Raw genomic sequence first — 19,521 nt, forward strand, 5'->3', positions numbered from 1 at the left:
GGCCAGAAGAAAGTGGCACAACAGTTTTCTTTTTTCCTTTTTTTTTCTTTTTATATTCCCCATACAATTGCGACTCCCTTATTTTGACCCCAATCCCTCCCCTCCCCGCCTCCCCACCCCCTATAGAGTGTCTCTGGTTCATAGTTGTTTGTTGATTTTGATTTTTACTTTCTTATAGTTATTCTTTTTCCTGGTCCCTTATTTAAGTTTGCACACATCAAAGACATATTTATAGGCACAACAGTTTTCAAGTGTAAAAAGACTGTAACTTTAACCTAAGAATTCTATACTTGTATAAAATATCTTTCAGGAATGAAAGGATAAATGAAGACATTATCAAATAAAGGAAGATTAAGAGAAGTTGTCAACAGCAGACCTAACCTTATAAGGATGACTAAAGAAAGTTCTTTAAGCAGAAAAGGGATGCTTTGAAAATAGGAATCTGGGAACATCAGGAAAGATGAACAGATGTAGCAAAGATGTAGATAAATACATAACATATTAACAACATATAAAAAATTAACATATTAACAACATATATAAAATTCTCCATTTTTATGAATTTGATAGTTGAAAATAAACATTCAAATAGTATGATGTGGAGGTTCTAAATATATACAGAGGAAATACTTGAGAAAATTATGGTTGGCCTTTTGTTTTCATGGGTTCTACCAACCATGAATTGAAAATTCATACTATGCAGTAAAGCCTGCTATAATTGTGTCTGAAAGGAACATGTACAGACTTTTGTAACTTATTATTTCCTAAACATTAGAGTATAATAACAGTTTACATACATTTATATTGTTTTAGTATGGTAAGTAATCTAAAGATGATTTAAAATATACAGGAGGTTGTATGTAGGTTATATGCAAAAACTAGCGATTTTATAGAAGAGACTTGAGTATCTGAGTTCCTAGAACCAATCCCCACAGATACTGAGGACCAAAAAAATGAGAGAGACTATGTGACTGAAAAAAAAAAAAAGGTTTAAGCTATGCAGATGCATCAGAAGAGAGAAGACAAAAAGTGAAATTGCAGACTTAAGTCATAATTGATCAGTCATCACATTAAATGTAAATTTATCATTACATGTTAAATACATCAGTTAAAAGGGATTGACAGAGTGGATTAAAACATAACTGGAGGGCCTCCCTGGTGGCGCAGCGGTTGAGCGCTGGGTTGCGAAGCTGCCCGCAGCCTCTGCGGCACTGGTTCAATCCCCGGCTGCTCCCCGGCCACCGGAGGAGGGTCCCACATGGCACGCAGACCTCTCCTGCCGCCCGCTGCTCCCCTCAGCAGTGTACTTCGGTCCTTCTGCCTGCTCTGTTCCCCACTCTGGCTCTGGTGAATTCTCTCACCCTCCCGCGCTTCTGACTGTACCCAGTGCATGTATAAACAAACAAACAAATAAATAAAAAAAAAAAAACAAAACATGCCTCTATTAAAAAAAAAAAAAAAAACATAACTGGATACTTCAAATACTACAATCCAGCAGGTAGGAATTAAAAGAATAGAAAAAGATCATGGAAATCTTACTCAAAAGTAAGCAAGAGTAACCTATATTAAGGTCAGATAAAGTAGACCTTGAAGCAATGAAAAATACCAAAACCAGAGAGGAACACTGCATAATGATGGAAAGGTCAATGCTCCAGACGGGCATATACAGCAATCCTAAAGTTGTGTATGTACCTACCAGCAGAGCTGCAAATATGAAGCATAAAGTGACAAAACTGAAAGGAGATACAGACGAACCCACAATTAGAGCTGGCAACTTCTGCCAATAATTGACAGAACAACTAGTAAGAAAAACACCAAGAATATGGAAACACCATTACCATCCACAAGGATTTAATTGACATTATAGAATTCTCCAATCCTTAAGACAACTGAATATGTTCCAAGTGCCCATAAAGTACATACCAAGTTATACAAATGACTTCTTGAACCATTTCCTCAGTTATTATCACAGCACATAAAATAAGAATTTGTTCATTATATAAAATACTATTTTAGGGTATATAAAGTTTATAGGTATTCACTTTTTTAATACCTAATTAACTTTTTAATACAGCAATTTTTGCTATACGACATTATTTATTATTATAGTAAGAACTTTCAGATTATCTTCAATCTAAAAATCAGCCACATACTCCATAAACTAATCTCTAATGCTTTTAAAATCCAAAGCCACTATTATTATTCTATATTTAATATTTAATGTCAACCATATGTTGAAGGACATCAAATAATAGAATACTTACCAGATCCCATGAGAGCACAGATAAGGACCATCGAATTATATTTAATTTCAGGAGCACTTAATTCATCTGCTAGTAGTCTGTGTAAAATCTGTACAAGTTTAGCACTTTCTAGATCTTTCTCAGCAGTGCCTAAAACATGAAACAATGGAAGTATCAATTATATCCACCACTTATGAACCTGGTACAATCTGGCTAAACCCAGCTTCCCGTTCTAGAAACTGACCATTTGAAACCTTCCAAAAGGGAATGATAATAATGACCTAGATAAATGATGCTACCACAATTATCAGGAGTTCAGGCTTAGAACTCACTATAAAATCAGTCCTTTAAGCATTAGGTAATTAAAAACCCTTATTATAGAAAATGTCAAACAAACATGTACAAAGGCAGAAAAGATGGTATAATACTACATTATGTACTATTATCATCCTTAAAAAATAAGGTCAATATGGTTTCATCTACTTTTACTCTCACAAATCCCTAATTATTTTGGAGCAAATCCTATAAACCACATAATTTTCTCCATGTAATTCCCTATGGTTCTTAAGAGATAAGAACTCAATACAATTCCTACCAAAATCCTGGCAGGATTTTCTATAAAAATTAGATAAACTTGTACTAAAATTTATATGGGAAAGTACTGGTCCTAGAAGAGTAAACAATCTTGTTGAAGAATAATAAAGAGGAAAGACTTCATCCTTTTATTATTTTCTAGGAATGCTTACATATATCAAACAGTGTGGTATTGGTGGAGAAACAGACACCTAACATAGATAAAAGGAATTCAATAGAAGACCCCAGAAACACAATAGCACAAATATGCTGAAATGAATTTTGACAAAGGTACAAAATCAATTCAGTAGAGGAAATATAGCTGTTTTAACAAATGGCAATGGAACAATCAGACATTTATAGCAACCTCTATAGACTTCAACCTCAAAACGTATTACAACTGAACTTAATATGAATTTAAAATAGATGGCAGGAAGGGGGGCGGAGCAACATGGCGGCGAGGAGACGCTGCGAGTAAGATCTCCCGTTAAAAAAAGTTAATAGGGAGGAAAAGCGGCAGGTCCCAGTGAGAACTGGGACACGGAAGATAAACGGACGACTCCAGCAAACTGCCCGAAGAAGAAAGTTGCCATAAAAGAGGACGAGAAGGGAGGGAAGCGCAGAACCCTGCTCCCCTCCCCTGCCCACAGAGGCTGCACTCTCAGACCGGCAGAGACGAGGGAAACAACAAACCAAAACGCCCAACAAGAAAAACGGATGCAGCAAGCGGGACTGTGAGTGAAAAGGAACTATTTCAGCCACCACACCCCGTGAACGGGAGCTGAGGCGAACCCTGCAGGATCCGCCGCGGAGGTGAGCTCCAGGCGCCATTAAAGAGAGCCCCGCCCCCCAGGAGGAGACCAGCACCAGCACACAGCCCTGGCCGCCCGGTAAGCTTGCGCGAAAGCGGCGCTCGGATTGCAGCTGCCCAGGCCCCTGCGCCTGCGACCTAGGCTTGCGGAGAGACGGCGGAGGCCCTCCCTGAGTGAGCAGGAACAAGGTGCCCAGGCAGGGGAGCGGGATTCAAAAGGCGCCATTCCCGCGCCACTGATCTGGGCTACAGCCCGCGTCCTGGAACTGAGGGCTTTGGAACTGAGACCCGGGCGGAGGCCCTCCCTGAGTGAGCAGGAACAAGGCGCCCAGGCAGGGGAGCGGGATTCAAAAGGCGCCATTCCCGCGCCACTGATCTGGGCTACAGCCCGCGTCCTGGAACTGAGGGCTTTGGAACTGAGACCCGGGGCACGAAATTAGGGGCGTGGGTTCCCCACGACGATGGGGCACAAGGCAGACACAGCACCCCAAAGCCGTTGAGGTGTACCCTACCATCCCCGCTCTGCTCCCTGTCCCACGGGGTGGAAAATCAGCTCCCCAAGGGCTCTAGGAGAGATCTCTGGTGCCACCTAGCGACTTGACCCCAGCACAGGCTACTGAAGGAACTAGTGGCCAGCTGGGGAGTCAGCCCACACCGGGCCCCTTCTGAACAAGTAGTCTGAGCCCACAGGGAGAGCGAGCACCCACAGCCAGGGCAGACCAGGCGCGCAGAAGAGTGTGCCTGAGACCAGAAGCGCAGGGAGTGTGTCCCACATCACCATTTTAGAACAGGGACATTTCTTCAGTAAAGACTACCTGCAGAAGGCTTCCTCAGGAGCCAGAGGTGAGCGGGGGAAGTTCGCCCACGCCAGACCCCCTCTGGCCTGCAGTCCAAGCCCAGAGGGGAGCAGGAACCCACCGCCGGGGCAGACCAGGCGCACAGGGGAGTGTGTCCCCACATCGGCATTTTAGAACAGGGACCTTTCTCCAGTAAAGGCTGCTTGAAACTGACAGATGACTGAACCAGAGGGGAACAGAGAAGCCCACCCAAGATGCCGGCAAGTCCCAACAACACAGTGTCCCAACGCATACGGCAAATTAGAAAACAGACAGTAGGGAGGAGAAGAACCACACGCAACCTAGCAACTCTCCAGAGAAAAAGCACACCACAAAAAGAAAGCCAGCCCCCAGATTGCAACGACAATAACTTGGAAGAATTTCTGAGCCTTCCAGAAAGAGAATTTAAAATTGCCGTGATTAAAAAACTGACAGAAGTCATAAAGGAAAACAATGATAAGGGAAAAATAATCAACGATCAGAAGAATGCAATTGAGTCCCTAAAGAGGGAAAACAATGGTCAGAAGAAAGAAATTGAGTCCCTAAAGAGGGAAGTAAAAGAAATGCAGGAGATCAAAGAATTAATGGAAGAACTAAAGAATTCTGGGAAAAGCAATGAAAGCAGAATAGATGAAATGGAAGAACGAATAAGTAATCTTGAAGACACAGAAATAAAAAGAACCAAAACAGAAAAGGAAAGAGAAGTACGAAGGAAAAACAACGAAGAAAGACTTCGGGAACTATCTGACTCCATGAGGAAAGGAAATATAAGAGTTATAGGAATACCAGAAGGAGAGGAGAGAGATGTAGGAACAGAGAAAATATTCAAAGAGATAATTGAAGAGAACTTCCCAAATGTGAAGAAGGAGCTGAAAATTGATATACAAGAAGCAAGAAGAACACCAAACTTCCACGACGAAAGGAAAAATACAGCAAGACACATAATAGTAAAGCTCCCAAGAATCCAGGACAAGGAAAAAATAATGAAGCTGGCAAGAGGGAAGAAACAGATAACATTCAAAGGAAAACCAATCAGGCTGACATCAGACTTCTCCGAAGAAACACTACGGGCAAGGAGAGAGTGGAGGGACATAGTCAACAGACTCCAAGAAAACAGATGCCAACCAAGAATACTCTAACCCGCAAAGCTCTCCTTCCTCTTTGAAGAAAGAATATGGACCTTCCCAGACAAACAGAAATTCCGGAATTTCATTGCAACTAAACCCCCACTCCAAAAAATACTACAAGGAGTCCTAAAGCCAGAACCTCAGAGCGACGAATAACAATGAGAGAAGGCCAAAAAAAAAAAAAAAGTTATTAAAAGAATAAATAAATAAAATCAAAGGAAAGACAGACACAATGGCAAATACAGATGTTAACATATCAATATTAACTCTAAATGTAAATGGACTAAACTCTTCAATAAAAAGACACAGAGTTGCAGCCTGGATTAAGAAACAAAACCCAACCTTTTGCTGTCTCCAGGAAACACATTTAGCTACAAAAGATAAAAATAGGCTCAAAGTTAAAGGATGGAAAACAATCCTACAAGCAAATGGACCAAAAAAGAAAGCAGGAACAGCTATACTTATATCAGATAAAACAGATTTCAAACTCAAAAAGATAAAAAGAGACCCCAATGGTCACTACATTATGATCAAGGGGACAATACTTCAAGAAGAAATAACACTCATTAACATATACTCACCAAACGAAGGAGCACCAAAATATATCAGACAACTGTTGTCCTCTCTGAAAACAGACATCAGAGAAAACACATACGTAGTGGGAGACTTCAACACACCACTATCAACAATGGATAGATCAACAAGACAAAAAATAAGTAAAGAAACCAAAGCTCTAAATAAGGACCTAGAGCAATTGGGCTTAACAGACATCTATAGAACACTAAACCCCAAAAAAACGGAGTACACATTTTTCTCAAGCGCACACGGATCATTCTCCAGGATCGATCACATACTGGGGCACAAGACAAACATCAACAGATACACCAAGATTGAAATCATATCAACCATCTTTTCTGACCATGAAGGCATCAAACTAGAAATAAACCATAAAAAGAAGGCAAGGAACTTTCCTACCTCATGGAGATTAAAAACCACACTACTGGAAGACCACTGGACTAATGAGGAGATCAAAGAAGAAATTAAAAAATTTTTTGAATTGAACGACAAGGAGGACACCAATATCCTAAATGTATGGGATGCAGCAAAAGCAGTAATAAGAGGAAAATATATAGCAATAGAAGCTCACATCAAGAAACAAGAAAGAACGCAAAGAAACAACCTAATCTCGAAGCTCAAAGATCTAGAAAAAGAACAACAAAAAAACCCCAAAACCAGTAGAAGAAAAGAAATAATAAAAACCAAAGCAGAAATAAATGAAATTGAAACTAAAAAAACAATCCAAAAGATCAATGAAACCAAGAGCTGGTTCTTTGAAAAAATCAATAAAATAGACAAACCCCTAGCCAGGCTCACAAAGGAAAAAAGGGAGAAAGCACAAATAAACAGGATCATCAATGAAAGAGGAGAAATCACAACGGACACAGCAGAAATCAAAAGAATAATCAGTAACTACTATGAACAGTTATATGGAAACAAGTTTAACAATCTAGAGGAGATGGACAAATTCCTACAACTCTACAATCACCCAAAGCTAGATAAAGAAGAAATAGAACACCTAAACAGACCAATTACAATTAGCGAAATTGAAATGGTAATCAAAAACCTCCCCAAAAACAAAAGCCCAGGACCTGATGGATTTACAAATGAATTCTACCAAACATTCAGAGACGAATTAGTGCCTATCCTTCACAAACTCTTCCAAAAAATTGAGAAGGAAGGGACAATACCAAACACGTTCTATGAAGCCAACATTACACTAATACCAAAACCGAACAAGGACAACACAAAAAAGGAAAACTACAGGCCAATCTCCCTAATGAACACTGATGCAAAAATCCTCAATAAAATTTTAGCTATCAGAATCCAACAATGTATCCATAAGATAATTCACCACGACCAAGTTGGATTCATTCCAGGGGCACAAGGATGGTTTAACATCCGAAAATCAATCAAAGTTATCCAACACATCAACAAAAAGAAATATAAAAACCATATGATAATATCAATAGATGCTGAGAAAGCTTTCGACAAAGTGCAACACCCATTCATGATAAAAGCCCTTGAAATTCTTGGGATACAAGGAACATACCTCAACATCATAAAGGCCATCTATGACAAGGCAACAGCCAGTATCATTCTCAATGGTGAAAAGCTGAAAGCAATTCCATTAAGATCTGGAACAAGACAAGGATGTCCACTCTCACCATTGCTTTTCAATATAATACTGGAAGTCCTAGCCAGGGCAATAAGACAAGAGAAAGACATCCAAGGAATCCAAATAGGAAAAGAAGAAGTCAAACTATCACTATTTGCAGACGATATGATATTATACATAGAGAACCCCAAAAACTCCACAGAAAAGCTAATTCAACTCATCAATCAGTTCAGTAATGTGGCAGGATACAAAATCAACACGCAAAAGTCAGTAGCCTTCCTATACACAAACAATAAATCTGAAGAAGAAGAAATCAAAAAGACCATCCCTTTTGTTATTGAAACAAAAAAAATCAAATATTTGGGAATAAATCTAACAAAAGAGGTAAAGGACCTATACAAAGAAAACTATAAAACACTGTTAAAAGAAATAGAAGAAGACACAAAGAAATGGAGAGACATCCCCTGCTCATGGATTGGAAGAATAAACATTATTAAAATGGCCATCCTTCCAAAAGCAATATACAGATTCAATGCTATTCCAATCAAAATTTCAATGTCATTCTTCAAAGAAATAGAACAATTATTGATGAAATTCATATGGAATCACAAAAAACCCCGAATAGCCAAAGCTCTCCTGAAAAAAAAAGAAGGGAATGGAGGCATCAGACTCCCAGACTTCAAACTATACTACAAAGCCATAATCATCAAAACTGCATGGTATTGGAACAAGAACAGACATACAGACCAATGGAATCGAATAGAAAATCCAGAAATGAACCCACAGATTTATGGTCAACTAATCTTTGACAAAGGAGCAAAGACTATGCATTGGAGCAAAGAAAGTTTGTTCAATAAATGGTGCTGGGAAATCTGGGTCGCTACATGCAAAAGAATGAAGCTTGACCACCACCTCACACCATACACAAAAATCAACTCAAAATGGATTAAAGAACTAGACATAAGACCTGAAACCATAAAATATATAGAAGGAAATATAGGCGAAACACTACGTGATTTGCACATCAAAGACATCTTTACAGACACATCACCCAAAGCAGTGATAGTGAAGGCAAAGATAAACAGCTGGGACTATATCAAATTAAAGAGCTTTTGCACAGCAAAAGAGACAATAACAAAAACAAAGAGAAACCCCACCAACTGGGAGAACATTTTTGCACCCAACACTAATGATAAAGGACTGATCACAAAAATCTGCAAAGAGCTGATGAGACTCAACAACAACAAAGAAAATAATCCAGTCAAAAAATGGGCAGAAGAGCTTAAAAGAAACTTCTCTGAAGAGGAAATGCAAATGGCCAACAGGCATATGAAAAAATGTTCAACATCACTTGTCATCAGGGAAATGCAAATCAAACTACCATGAGATACCATCTTACACCAGTGAGAATGGCACATATTAAAAAAACTAGCAACAACAAATGTTGGCGAGGGTGTGGAGCAAAAGGAACTCTTCTGCACTGTTGGTGGGAGTGCAAACTGGTCCAACCACTGTGGAAAGCTGTGTGGAGATTTCTGGACCTACTAAACATAGAGCTTCCATATGACCCAGCAATTCCACTCCTAGGTATTTACCCAAAGGACACAGAAACATCAATTCCAAAGAACACCTGCACCCCTATGTTTATAGCAGCACTGTTTACAATAGCTAAGCTTTGGAAACAACCCAAATGCCCAAAAATAGATGACTGGATCAAGAAGATGTGGTACATATATACCATGGAATATTACTCAGCATTCAAAAAAGATAAACACATGCAATTTGCTGCAACATGGATGGCGCTGGAAGGGATCATGCTCAGCGAAATAAGCCAAAAAGAAAAAGAAAAATACCGGATGGTCTCACTCATAGCAGGAATCTAGAAAACTTAAATAAGGGACCAGGAAAATGAATAACTATAAGAAAGTGAAAATCAAAATCAACAAAAAACTATGAACCAGAGACACTTTTAGGGGGGCGGGGGCGGGAGGGGAGGGATGGGGTCAGAATGGGGGGCTGCAATTGTATGGGGAATATAACAATAAAATTTATAAAAAAAAAAAATGAACAGAAGGCTAAATAGATACTTCTCCAAAAAAGGATACAGATGTCTATTTAGACATATGAAAAAGTACTCATCATCACTTATTATCAGGGAAATGCAAATCAAAACAACAATGAGATAACCATCTCACACCTGAAAGGTCCACATCAAAAATGCCAGAAGTGTTGGTGAAGATGTGGAGAAAAAGGAATGTTTAAACATTGTTGGGGGGAATATAGACTGGTTTAGCCCCCATGGAGAAGATATTAAGGTTTATCAAAATATTAAAAATAAAAACACAATATAATCAAGAAATTTCACTCCTAGGTATCTACCAAAGGATACATAAACACTAATTTAAAGGGATATATGATCATTGCAGCACTATTTATAATAGCCACATTATGGAATCAACCTAAGCACTCAAGGTCAGAGGAGTAGACTAGGAAAATGTGGTATGTATACACAAATACTACTTGGTTATAAAAAAAAAATGAACTCTTGCCATTTGTGACAACATGGATGGTACTGGAGAAAATAATACTCAGTGAAATAAGTCAGAAGGAGAAAGACAAATACCAATGGTTTTGCTTATATGGGGAATAAAGAGAAACAAAACAAAGTGCACACAAAACCAAATCAATAACAAACCCTGACTGAGGCAACCAGAAGGAGAGGGTGACAGGGTGGAAGTAGAAGAGGGAGGGGCTCAATGGAACATGTTAGAGAATTATTGGGACTTTGGTGGTTGACATGGTGTGACAACTTATATTAGCAGAGGTTTGAACCTATAATCCCTAAAAATACAGCACTGTAAACCAATGTTACCTCAATAAACATAATAATTTTTAAAAGAAAAAAAAATAAATAAAAAAAATAAAATAGATGGCAGACTTAAATGTAAAAGATAAAACTGTATGTACATTTTTAGACTACTAGAGAATTCTCAAAACTCAAGAGTTCAAATAAATTAGAAAATATGGAAAAGACATAAATAGGCTTATTACTAAAGAACATATACAGATGACAAACACATAAACATGTCCAATATCATTAGTCATTAGAAAACTGGAAATTAAAACTGTAATGAGATATCTGTAACACAAATATCAAAATGGCTAAAATAAACAAATAGTGACAACACCCAATGTTGGTGAGGGATGAAGAGAAAACGTGATTACTTAATACAGGGCTAGTTGGAATGTAAAATGATGTAGCCACTCCGGAAAATGTGTGTTTCTTAAAATAAAATTAAACAGCTACCATAAAACTCAGCAATTGTACTTCTAGAGAAATGAACATTTATGGTCATGTAAAAACTTATATATAAATATTCATAGCAACTTTACTTTTAAACTGGAATCAGCCCAGATGTGCTTTACAATTGAATAAACTAATTTCTTTATGTACATAACATTATTCATATGAAAGAAAGAATAAACTATTGATACACAAAACAAACTGAATGGGCAAAGGAGCAAAAGAAGTCAATTCCGAAAGGTAACACAGTATATGATTCCATTAGATAACATTTTTTGAAATTAAATACATTTTAGAAAGGAAGAGCAGACTAGTAGTTTCCAGGGATTAGAAGCAGTGCAGGAGGTAGCAACTGGAAGTAGTGGTTAGAGTTTATGAACAGAGGTATTTTTGTGGTGCTGGATTCAGTATCTTGAGGTAATAAAACTATTAGGAGGTAATAAAACTACACAGAACTTAACATACACACAAATGAGTACAAGTAAAACAGGAAATCTGAAATAATTAGGTAAATTATATTGATGGTTGAGATACACAACATATAGTTTTGTAAAATGTTATCATTGGGAGAATGGGCAAAATATGCAAGAAATTTCTTTTATTTCTTACATCTGTTTAAAAATCTACAAGGTGGCTTTAATACTATCATACAAACCTTTTGTGAGAATTCCTTAATATTAAATAGCTTGCAAGGGTACAAAACTGGAGAAATAAGGTTTTCAAACTCTGTTGTGTTTTAAAAGGCAGTATGGACTAAATGTTGTATCTTATCTTAGGTCAAGGACCCTAGGAAACACTGAGTAATAATAGTAACAGGCAAATACTCACCTACAGGAAGCTTGTTTAGAAGATATAAGTTATGAAGGGGTTAAAAACAGATGTACCCCAGACTGGGAGGGCAAGGAATTGCTTCATTACTTTTAGCCATTTAAAATAAGATCATGGACCCCGTGTAGTATGTAATATCCTCACCACTCCCATCTCTTGATCATAGTATTCCCACCTTAAAGATGTCTGGATTTCTATACTGACTTACATAATATAGCCAGTTTGGGTATTTGGGAAATCACAGGCTAGACCAGGATTTGATCTTACCTTCATAGTATCTCTAATGATAGACCAAAGTCACCATATATTTTCTTGAAGTTTTTCAGTTAAAAATGCAAATAAATTCTATCCCTTACTTATTGTAAATCTTTAAGAGTACATATAGATTGTTTTAAAATTTATAACCCTTTAAGAGAGTGAAAATTCAAATCTTTCATATCACAACTCTGAGTAAATCCGAAACTCAAGGCAGATACAGTAACCTTATCTTTTAGCTTCTTCTTCCTGGGATAGGGGATAATGAGCCTACTTGTCTCAGTGTGATAATTACATACATAAATCATCGCTGGGATTTAAGAAGTGACCAGTAAACATTATTTACTCAAGTGGATCATTTGAACTGGACAGGTCGTGCCTACTAAGTTTATAGTTCTCCTTGTAGAACCAGGCTTTCAACTCAGGATATGTGGCTCCAATTGACTCCAGTTTATTGTATCAGAATTGGTTCCTAAGACACAGACTGATACCCATAAACTGGAAGTCTATGAACTAGATTTTCACATGTGGAATTCCAACCAACAAGGATGCTATATGCTAGAAAGAAACCAATTGAGTTTGCTTTTGGGGAGCTTTGAATGTAAATATATACAGCTAAGAATTTATAATAAAGGCAAAGCATAAATAGCAATAGAAACCATGGTGATAGATAGGAGATTAACAAGAGAAAACCAGTAATAGAACTAGAAGTATCACTGATAGAGTTGCAAACTATATTTGCTGTTCCTTTGTAAATATTATTTCTTTTCTCCATAAAGCCTGCTGAAAATGTTTTCTGTTCCCTAAATGAGATATTTATGAATCAAACCAACCTTAAAACATTGCCCTGAAATGTTATCGAAAGCATAACTAAAATGGACAGCTGTGGTAACAATCTATAGAACATGATGTTCGAAATAATTAGACACAATGGACACATGGACACATACTGGTACTTGCTGCTAGTCAAGGTTTGGTCTGACTTCTATTCCACATCTTTGCTTCTTTCAATACAAAATAATAATAGGACAAAATGAGATATATCTGGTGTACTTACCCAATTCTAAAGCTGCTATTAGTGCCAGAGCAACAAGGGCTTCATTCTGCATTATCACATGTTCACTAGTTGCCATGGTAACTAGATGTTTGATACCACCACTCTGTACAATGGCTTTAATTACATCCTACACATAATACAAATAAATGTGCTTAATTTTAAATAAAAAGAAACTACATGTACAATTAGTCAAATCACTGAGTGATTATCTCACAGTATCCTGTATGAATCATTAACATTTAACTTTAGTTTTTTATTCTTTATTGAAGAAATGTATGAATCCTTTATCTTTAAATTAGTTCATCAAAATATGACATTATCTAAATGAAAAAGCTCCTGAAATTCATATACATGGGAAGACAATAAAATTGGAATAAAAAAGTTATTTTCTCAAAATTTTTACTAGCATTAGAAAGTTGTTCTCCACAAGCTCTGGATAAAGTGCTTCCCCCTACAGAGCACTTGAACTCTGTTGTATTCCCCAAAGGCAATAGAGGGTTTGAGATGATAAATCCCAGGGCCAACACTTATTATGAGCAAATTATTGAACCTCACTGCATCTCACTGACTTTATTCATGTTGGAATCCAGTACATGTATATCTCATAGGTTTTATGTTACCTAACGTTACCACATAAAAGAGCATATATATATATATATATATATATATAAAAGAATATATAGCAGAAGCTAGATTAAAAATGGCTACATTTATTTCCACTTTTCTTTCCACCACACTGAGGGTTTTGTTGTCTTAGATACCTTGGATTAAACACAATTTTATGGAAAGTCTGAATAAGACTATTTTTAAAGTTTTTCTTTGCTACTTAAGAATCTGAAGTAAAGTAGTGGGTATTTTAAGTAGCCCAAGTTGGCTTAAGCAATACAAAACTAACTGTGTTAGAAATATTTTTCAAACTAACTTTCTAAGAAGTTTGGGAAAGGGTTTTCTTTATGCTTTCATCTTTTATAAAATTTTAAGAAATTGTCTTGTAATCTCTATACAGTATCTTTGCTTTGTGCTTACATATTGGTTAATGATCAAACATCCTACATCAATGGAGTTCATGTACTAGGTTTTTATGGGAGGTATGTTCCCACATCTAAGAAGACCTTTCCCATCGACCTCTTTTAGAAAGTGAAAAACTACAGATCAATCCCTTTTAAATTAAAAGAATGTACTGTTTACTTAGTGGTAGTTCATAGGAAGTTGGTGTAGAATTCTTAAAATTAGTTAAAACTTTTATAAAAGCAACAATTAACTTACAAAGAACACAAGAGATACAAAAATATATATGTAATCCTAGGAAAGACTCCTAAACTGTCAGTTCATCTTCCATTTTATGATTCAGACTGAAAATTTCAGTTTAGTTCAAAGAGAACAAACGAAGGAAATTTGCACACCAAAAATGAACAGTCTCTCTTTAATCCAAGTATCTTAATTTTTCACCTCATTTTTCTTTAACAGATATCTGATTATTTTCTATTAAAACAACTGCCTTTTCTCCTACTTCAATGAACACTTATTTAATGGAACACCTTATGGAATCTCTTTCTCAAACAAAATGAAAAATTAAAAATAAATGAATGTAGTATTGCATTATATAAGAAAAGATAATTGAAATATTGTAGTTACCTATTATGGACTATCAAATATACCCTGCGTAATTTGCAGATATTAGTTCATTTTTATTCTTATCTGAAGTCCCACTTGCTAGATATTTCCAGTTTATAAATGAAACTGAAACTCAGATTCAGTTATAAAATTTGCACCAAGTCAAACAGTGATTAATTGGTAAAAATCTAAGATTCAGGGCCTCCCCTGGTGGCGCAGTGGTTGAGTGTTGAGTGCTGGGCTGCGAAGCTGCCGACAGCCTCTGCAGCGCCGGTTCCATCCCTGGTCGCTGGCGAGGGTCCCACATGACACTATAGACCTCTCCTGCCACGCCTGCTGCTCCCCTCAGCAGTGTACTTGTTCAGTCTGCCTGTTCTGCTCTCTACTTTGTCTCTGGTGAATTCTCTCACCCTCCCACACATCTGACTGTACCCAGTGCTTGTATAAATAAATAAATAAATAAATAAAATCTTAATAAAAAAAAAAAATCTAAGATTCAGATCCAGACAGTTTGACTACCAAGTTTATGTTCTTAAACATTTGTGGTCTATGCAAAATATATGTATCATAGCGGATGCACAGTCATTTAATTTGATCTGAGGAGACTTTATGAATATATTTGAGGGACAGGTTGATTCATGACCCCCATGAGATGAAGGGGGGGGAGAAGGAAGAGGAGGGAGGAGGAGGAGGAGAGGGGGAAGAGGAAAAAGAGGAGGGGGAGGGGGGAAAAGAGGGGGAAGAACGAGAAGGAACGGGAGGAGAAATTCCTGATAACTACCCAAATCCATGAGAAAAGGGAACATGAGAATAATGGGAAGAAAATATGTTAGATTAAAAAAGTCCAAAAGATCAATGAAACCAAAAGCTGATTCTTGAGAAAAACAAGCAAAACAGACAAATTTCTAACAAAGATCAGCAAGAAAAGAAGAGAGGAAATCTCAAATAAGTAGAATAAAAAATGGAAAAGGAGAAATGGCAACAGACGCTGCAGAAATTCAGAAGATAAGAGACTACTATGAATTTCTGTATGCAAACAAATTCAATAACCTAGGAAGAGGTGCAAAAATTCTTAGAATTATCCTTGACAGAGCAATAAGACAAGAGAAAGACATGCAAGGAATCCAGCTAGGGAAAGAAGAAGTAAAACTATCACCACTTGCAGACAATGTGATAATATACAAAGAACCCTAAAAACTCCATAGAAAAACTAATCAAAATAATCAACCAGTTTAATAAAGTACCAGGACACAAAATCAACACACAAAAATCAGTAGCCTTCCTATATACAATCAATCAATCTTAAGAAGAAATCAAGAAAACCAACCCTTTAATAATTGAAAAAAAATCAAATACTTGGGTATAAACCTAAAAAAAGAGGGGAAGGACCTATACAAAGAAAAATATAAAACACTGTTAAAAGAAATAGAAGAAGACACAAAAAAATGTCAAGACATCCCCTGCTCATGGATTGGAAGGATTAACATTACTAAAATGGCGATCTTCTCAAAAGCAATCTACAGATTCAATGTTATTCCAATAAAAATCTCAATGACATTCTTTAAAGTAATAGAACAAATACTAATGAATTTCATATGGAACCACACACACACACACGCACACACACACACATACATACAAATGCGAATAGCCAAAACAAGGAGAATGAAGGCATCACACTTCCAACCTTCAAACTATACTACAAAGCCATAATAATTAAAACAATATGGTATTGAAACAAAAAAAGAAACACAAACCAATGTAACCAAATAGAAAGCCCAGAAATAAAGCCACACTTATATGGACAACTAATCTTTGACAAAGGGGCAAAGAATATGCAATGGAATATGGACAATTTGTTCAATAAATGGTGCAGGGAAAACTGGACCACCACATGCAAAAGAACAAAGCTAGAAAACTACTTCTCACCATGCACAAAAATCAACTCAAAATGGATAAAAGATCTGAACATAAGACCTGAAACCATAAAATATATGGAAGAAAGTCAAGGAAAAGATAAACACCTGGGATTACATCAAGCTGAAAAGCTTCTATACAGCAAAAGAGACATTAACCAAAACAAAGAGACACCCCACTGACTAGGAAAAAATTTTTGCACTCCATATAACTGATTAGGGACTGATCACAAAGATATACAAAGAACTCACATGACTCAACAAAAACAAAGTAAATAATCCAGTCAAGAAATGGGCAGAGTAACTCAAAAGACATTTCTCCAAAGAGGAAATGCAAATGGCCAACAGGCATATGAAAAAATGTTCAACATCCCTTCTAATCAGGGAAATGCAAATAAAAACCACAATGAGACACCACCTTTTACCAGTGAGAATGGCACATATCAAAAAAACTAGCAACAACAAATGTTGGCAAGGATGTGGTGAAAAGGAACTCTCCTACATTGCTGGTGGGTGTACAAACTGGTCCCACCACTGTGAAAAGCTGTCTGGAGGTTCCTCAGCCTACTAAAAATGGAGCTACGTAGGACCCAGCAATTCCACTCTTAGGGATATACCCAAAGGGCACAAAAATATTAATCCAAAAGAACACCTGTACCTTTATGTTTATTGCAGCACTATTTATAATAGATAAAACCTGGAAATCCAAATGCCCAAAAAAGATGACTGGATCAAGAAGATGTGGTATATATATACAATGGAATACTATTCAGCAATCAAAAGATAAACTCATGCTATTCACAGCAACATGGATGGAGCTAGAAGGAATTATGCTCAGTGAAATAAGTCAGAAGGAGAAAGAAAAATATCAGATGGTTTCACTTATAGGAGGAATATAGGGGAATCAAATAAGACATTAGGAGAAAAATAATAACCAAGACAAAACACAACAAAACAAAAGAAAAACAAACAGGTGATTATAAACCAGAGACATCCTGCAGGGGAAGAGGAGGAAGAAGGGTCAGAGAGAGGGAGGGAGGAACACAGGGGACTGTGTTGATTGTGCATGGGGTCATTGGTAAAGGAAATTCTGTGGGGACTATACCTGTGGTGGGGGGGAGGGGAGAAAGCAAACATTGTTTAAAAATGAACTATGATAGATTCCCGGGAGCAACATGGTGGCGAGGAGACGCTGCGAGTAAGATCTCCCATTAAAAAAAGTTAATAGGGAAGAAAAGCGTCAGGTCCCAGTGAGAACTGGGACACGGAAGATAAACGGACGACTCCAGCAAACTACCCGAAGAAGAAAGTGGCTATAAAAGAGGACTAGAAGGGAGGAAAGCGCAGAACCCTGCTCCCCTCCCCCACCCACAGAGTCGGCACTCTCCGACCAGCAGAGAGGAGGAAAGCAACAAACTAAAACGAACAACAAGAACAAACTACGCAGCAAGCGGGACTGTGAGTGGAAAGGAACTATTGCAGCCACCACACCCCGTGAAGGGGAGCTGTGGAGAACCCTGCAGGATTCGCCGCGGCGGTGAGCTAACGGCTCCGAGCGCCATTAGAGAAGAACAAAGAGACTCTGGAGGAGATGCGCACACAGCCCCGGGCCTGCCGGTAAGCTTGCGCGGAAAAGCGGTGCGCTTGGCGCGCTTGGCATGCTTGAAAAGCAAACGCGGATCGGGATCGCGGCTGCCCAGGTCCCCGCGCCTGCGACCTAGGCTTGCGGGGAGACACGCAGAGGCCCTCACTGAGGTGAAAGTCCTCACTGAGTAAGCAGGAACCAGGCGCCCAGGCACAGGAGCGGGAGCGGGGTGCAAAAGGCGCCATTCCTGCGCCACTGAACTGGGCTACAGCCCGTGTCCTGGACCTGAGGGCTTTGAACTGAGACCCGGGGCACGAAGTTCGGGGCGTGGGTTCTGCACAACGGTGGGGCACAAGGCAGACACAGCACCCCAAAGCCGTTGAGGTTTACCCTACCATTCTCGCTCTATTCCCTGTCCCACGGGGTGGGGGGGGGGCGAAAAACAGCCCCCCAAGGACAATAGGAGAGATCTCTGGCGCCACCTAGCGACCAGAAAAAAAAGTCACTAACACCCCATAGAACAGGGAAATTTCTTAAGACTGCTTGAAAAGGGCAGAAGGCTCCCGGAGGAGACAGTGGCCAGCTGGGAAGTTAGCCCATGCCAGGCCCCTTCCGACCAGCAGTCTGAGTCCACAGAGGAAACAGGCACCAACGGCCGGGGCAGACCGGGCACGCAGAAGAGTGTGCCTGAGACCGGATGCTCAGGGACTGAGTCCCGCGTTGCCATTTTAGAACAGGGACATTTCTTCAGTAAAGACTTCCTGAAACCAGCAGAAAGCTCACTCAGAAGCCAGAGATGGCTCCTGGAGGAGCCAGAGGGGAGCGGAGAAGTTCACCCAAGATGCCGGCCAGTCCGAGCAACACAGTGTCCCAATGCATAAGACAAATTAGAAAACAGACAGTAGGGAGTAGAAGAACCACACAACCTAGCAACTCCTCAGGAAAAAAGCACACCACAAAAAAGAAAACCACCCCCCAGATTGCAACGACAGTAACTTGGAAGAACTTCTGAGCCTTCCAGAAAGAGAATTTAAAATTGCCGTGATTGAAAAAAAATGACAGAACTCATAAAGGAAAACAATGATCAGAAGAAGGAAATTGAGTCCCTAAAGAGGGAAGCAAAAGAAACGCAGGAGATCAAAGAATTAATGGAGGAACTAAAGAACTCTGGGAAAAGCAATGAAAGCAGAATAGAT

At 38.4% G+C, this 19,521-nt stretch overlaps 1 protein-coding gene across 1 annotated transcript in view; it reads right to left on the reverse strand.

The window, feature by feature from the left end:
• RAP1GDS1 (Rap1 GTPase-GDP dissociation stimulator 1) overlaps positions 1-19,521 on the reverse strand; it is a gene marked incomplete at both ends in the record, with an annotated part of 251,575 nt that overhangs the window by 29,868 nt on the left and 202,186 nt on the right. The window contains 2 exons of the mRNA XM_084232955.1: positions 2,265-2,393; positions 13,211-13,337. Of these exons, the coding sequence (XP_084089081.1) occupies positions 2,265-2,393; positions 13,211-13,337 (256 nt within the window). The remainder of the gene's footprint in view (positions 1-2,264; positions 2,394-13,210; positions 13,338-19,521) is intronic.

This window comes from Talpa europaea (assembly GCF_964194135.1).
Source record: "Talpa europaea genome assembly, chromosome: 5".
NCBI classification, from domain to species: Eukaryota; Metazoa; Chordata; class Mammalia; order Eulipotyphla; family Talpidae; genus Talpa; species Talpa europaea.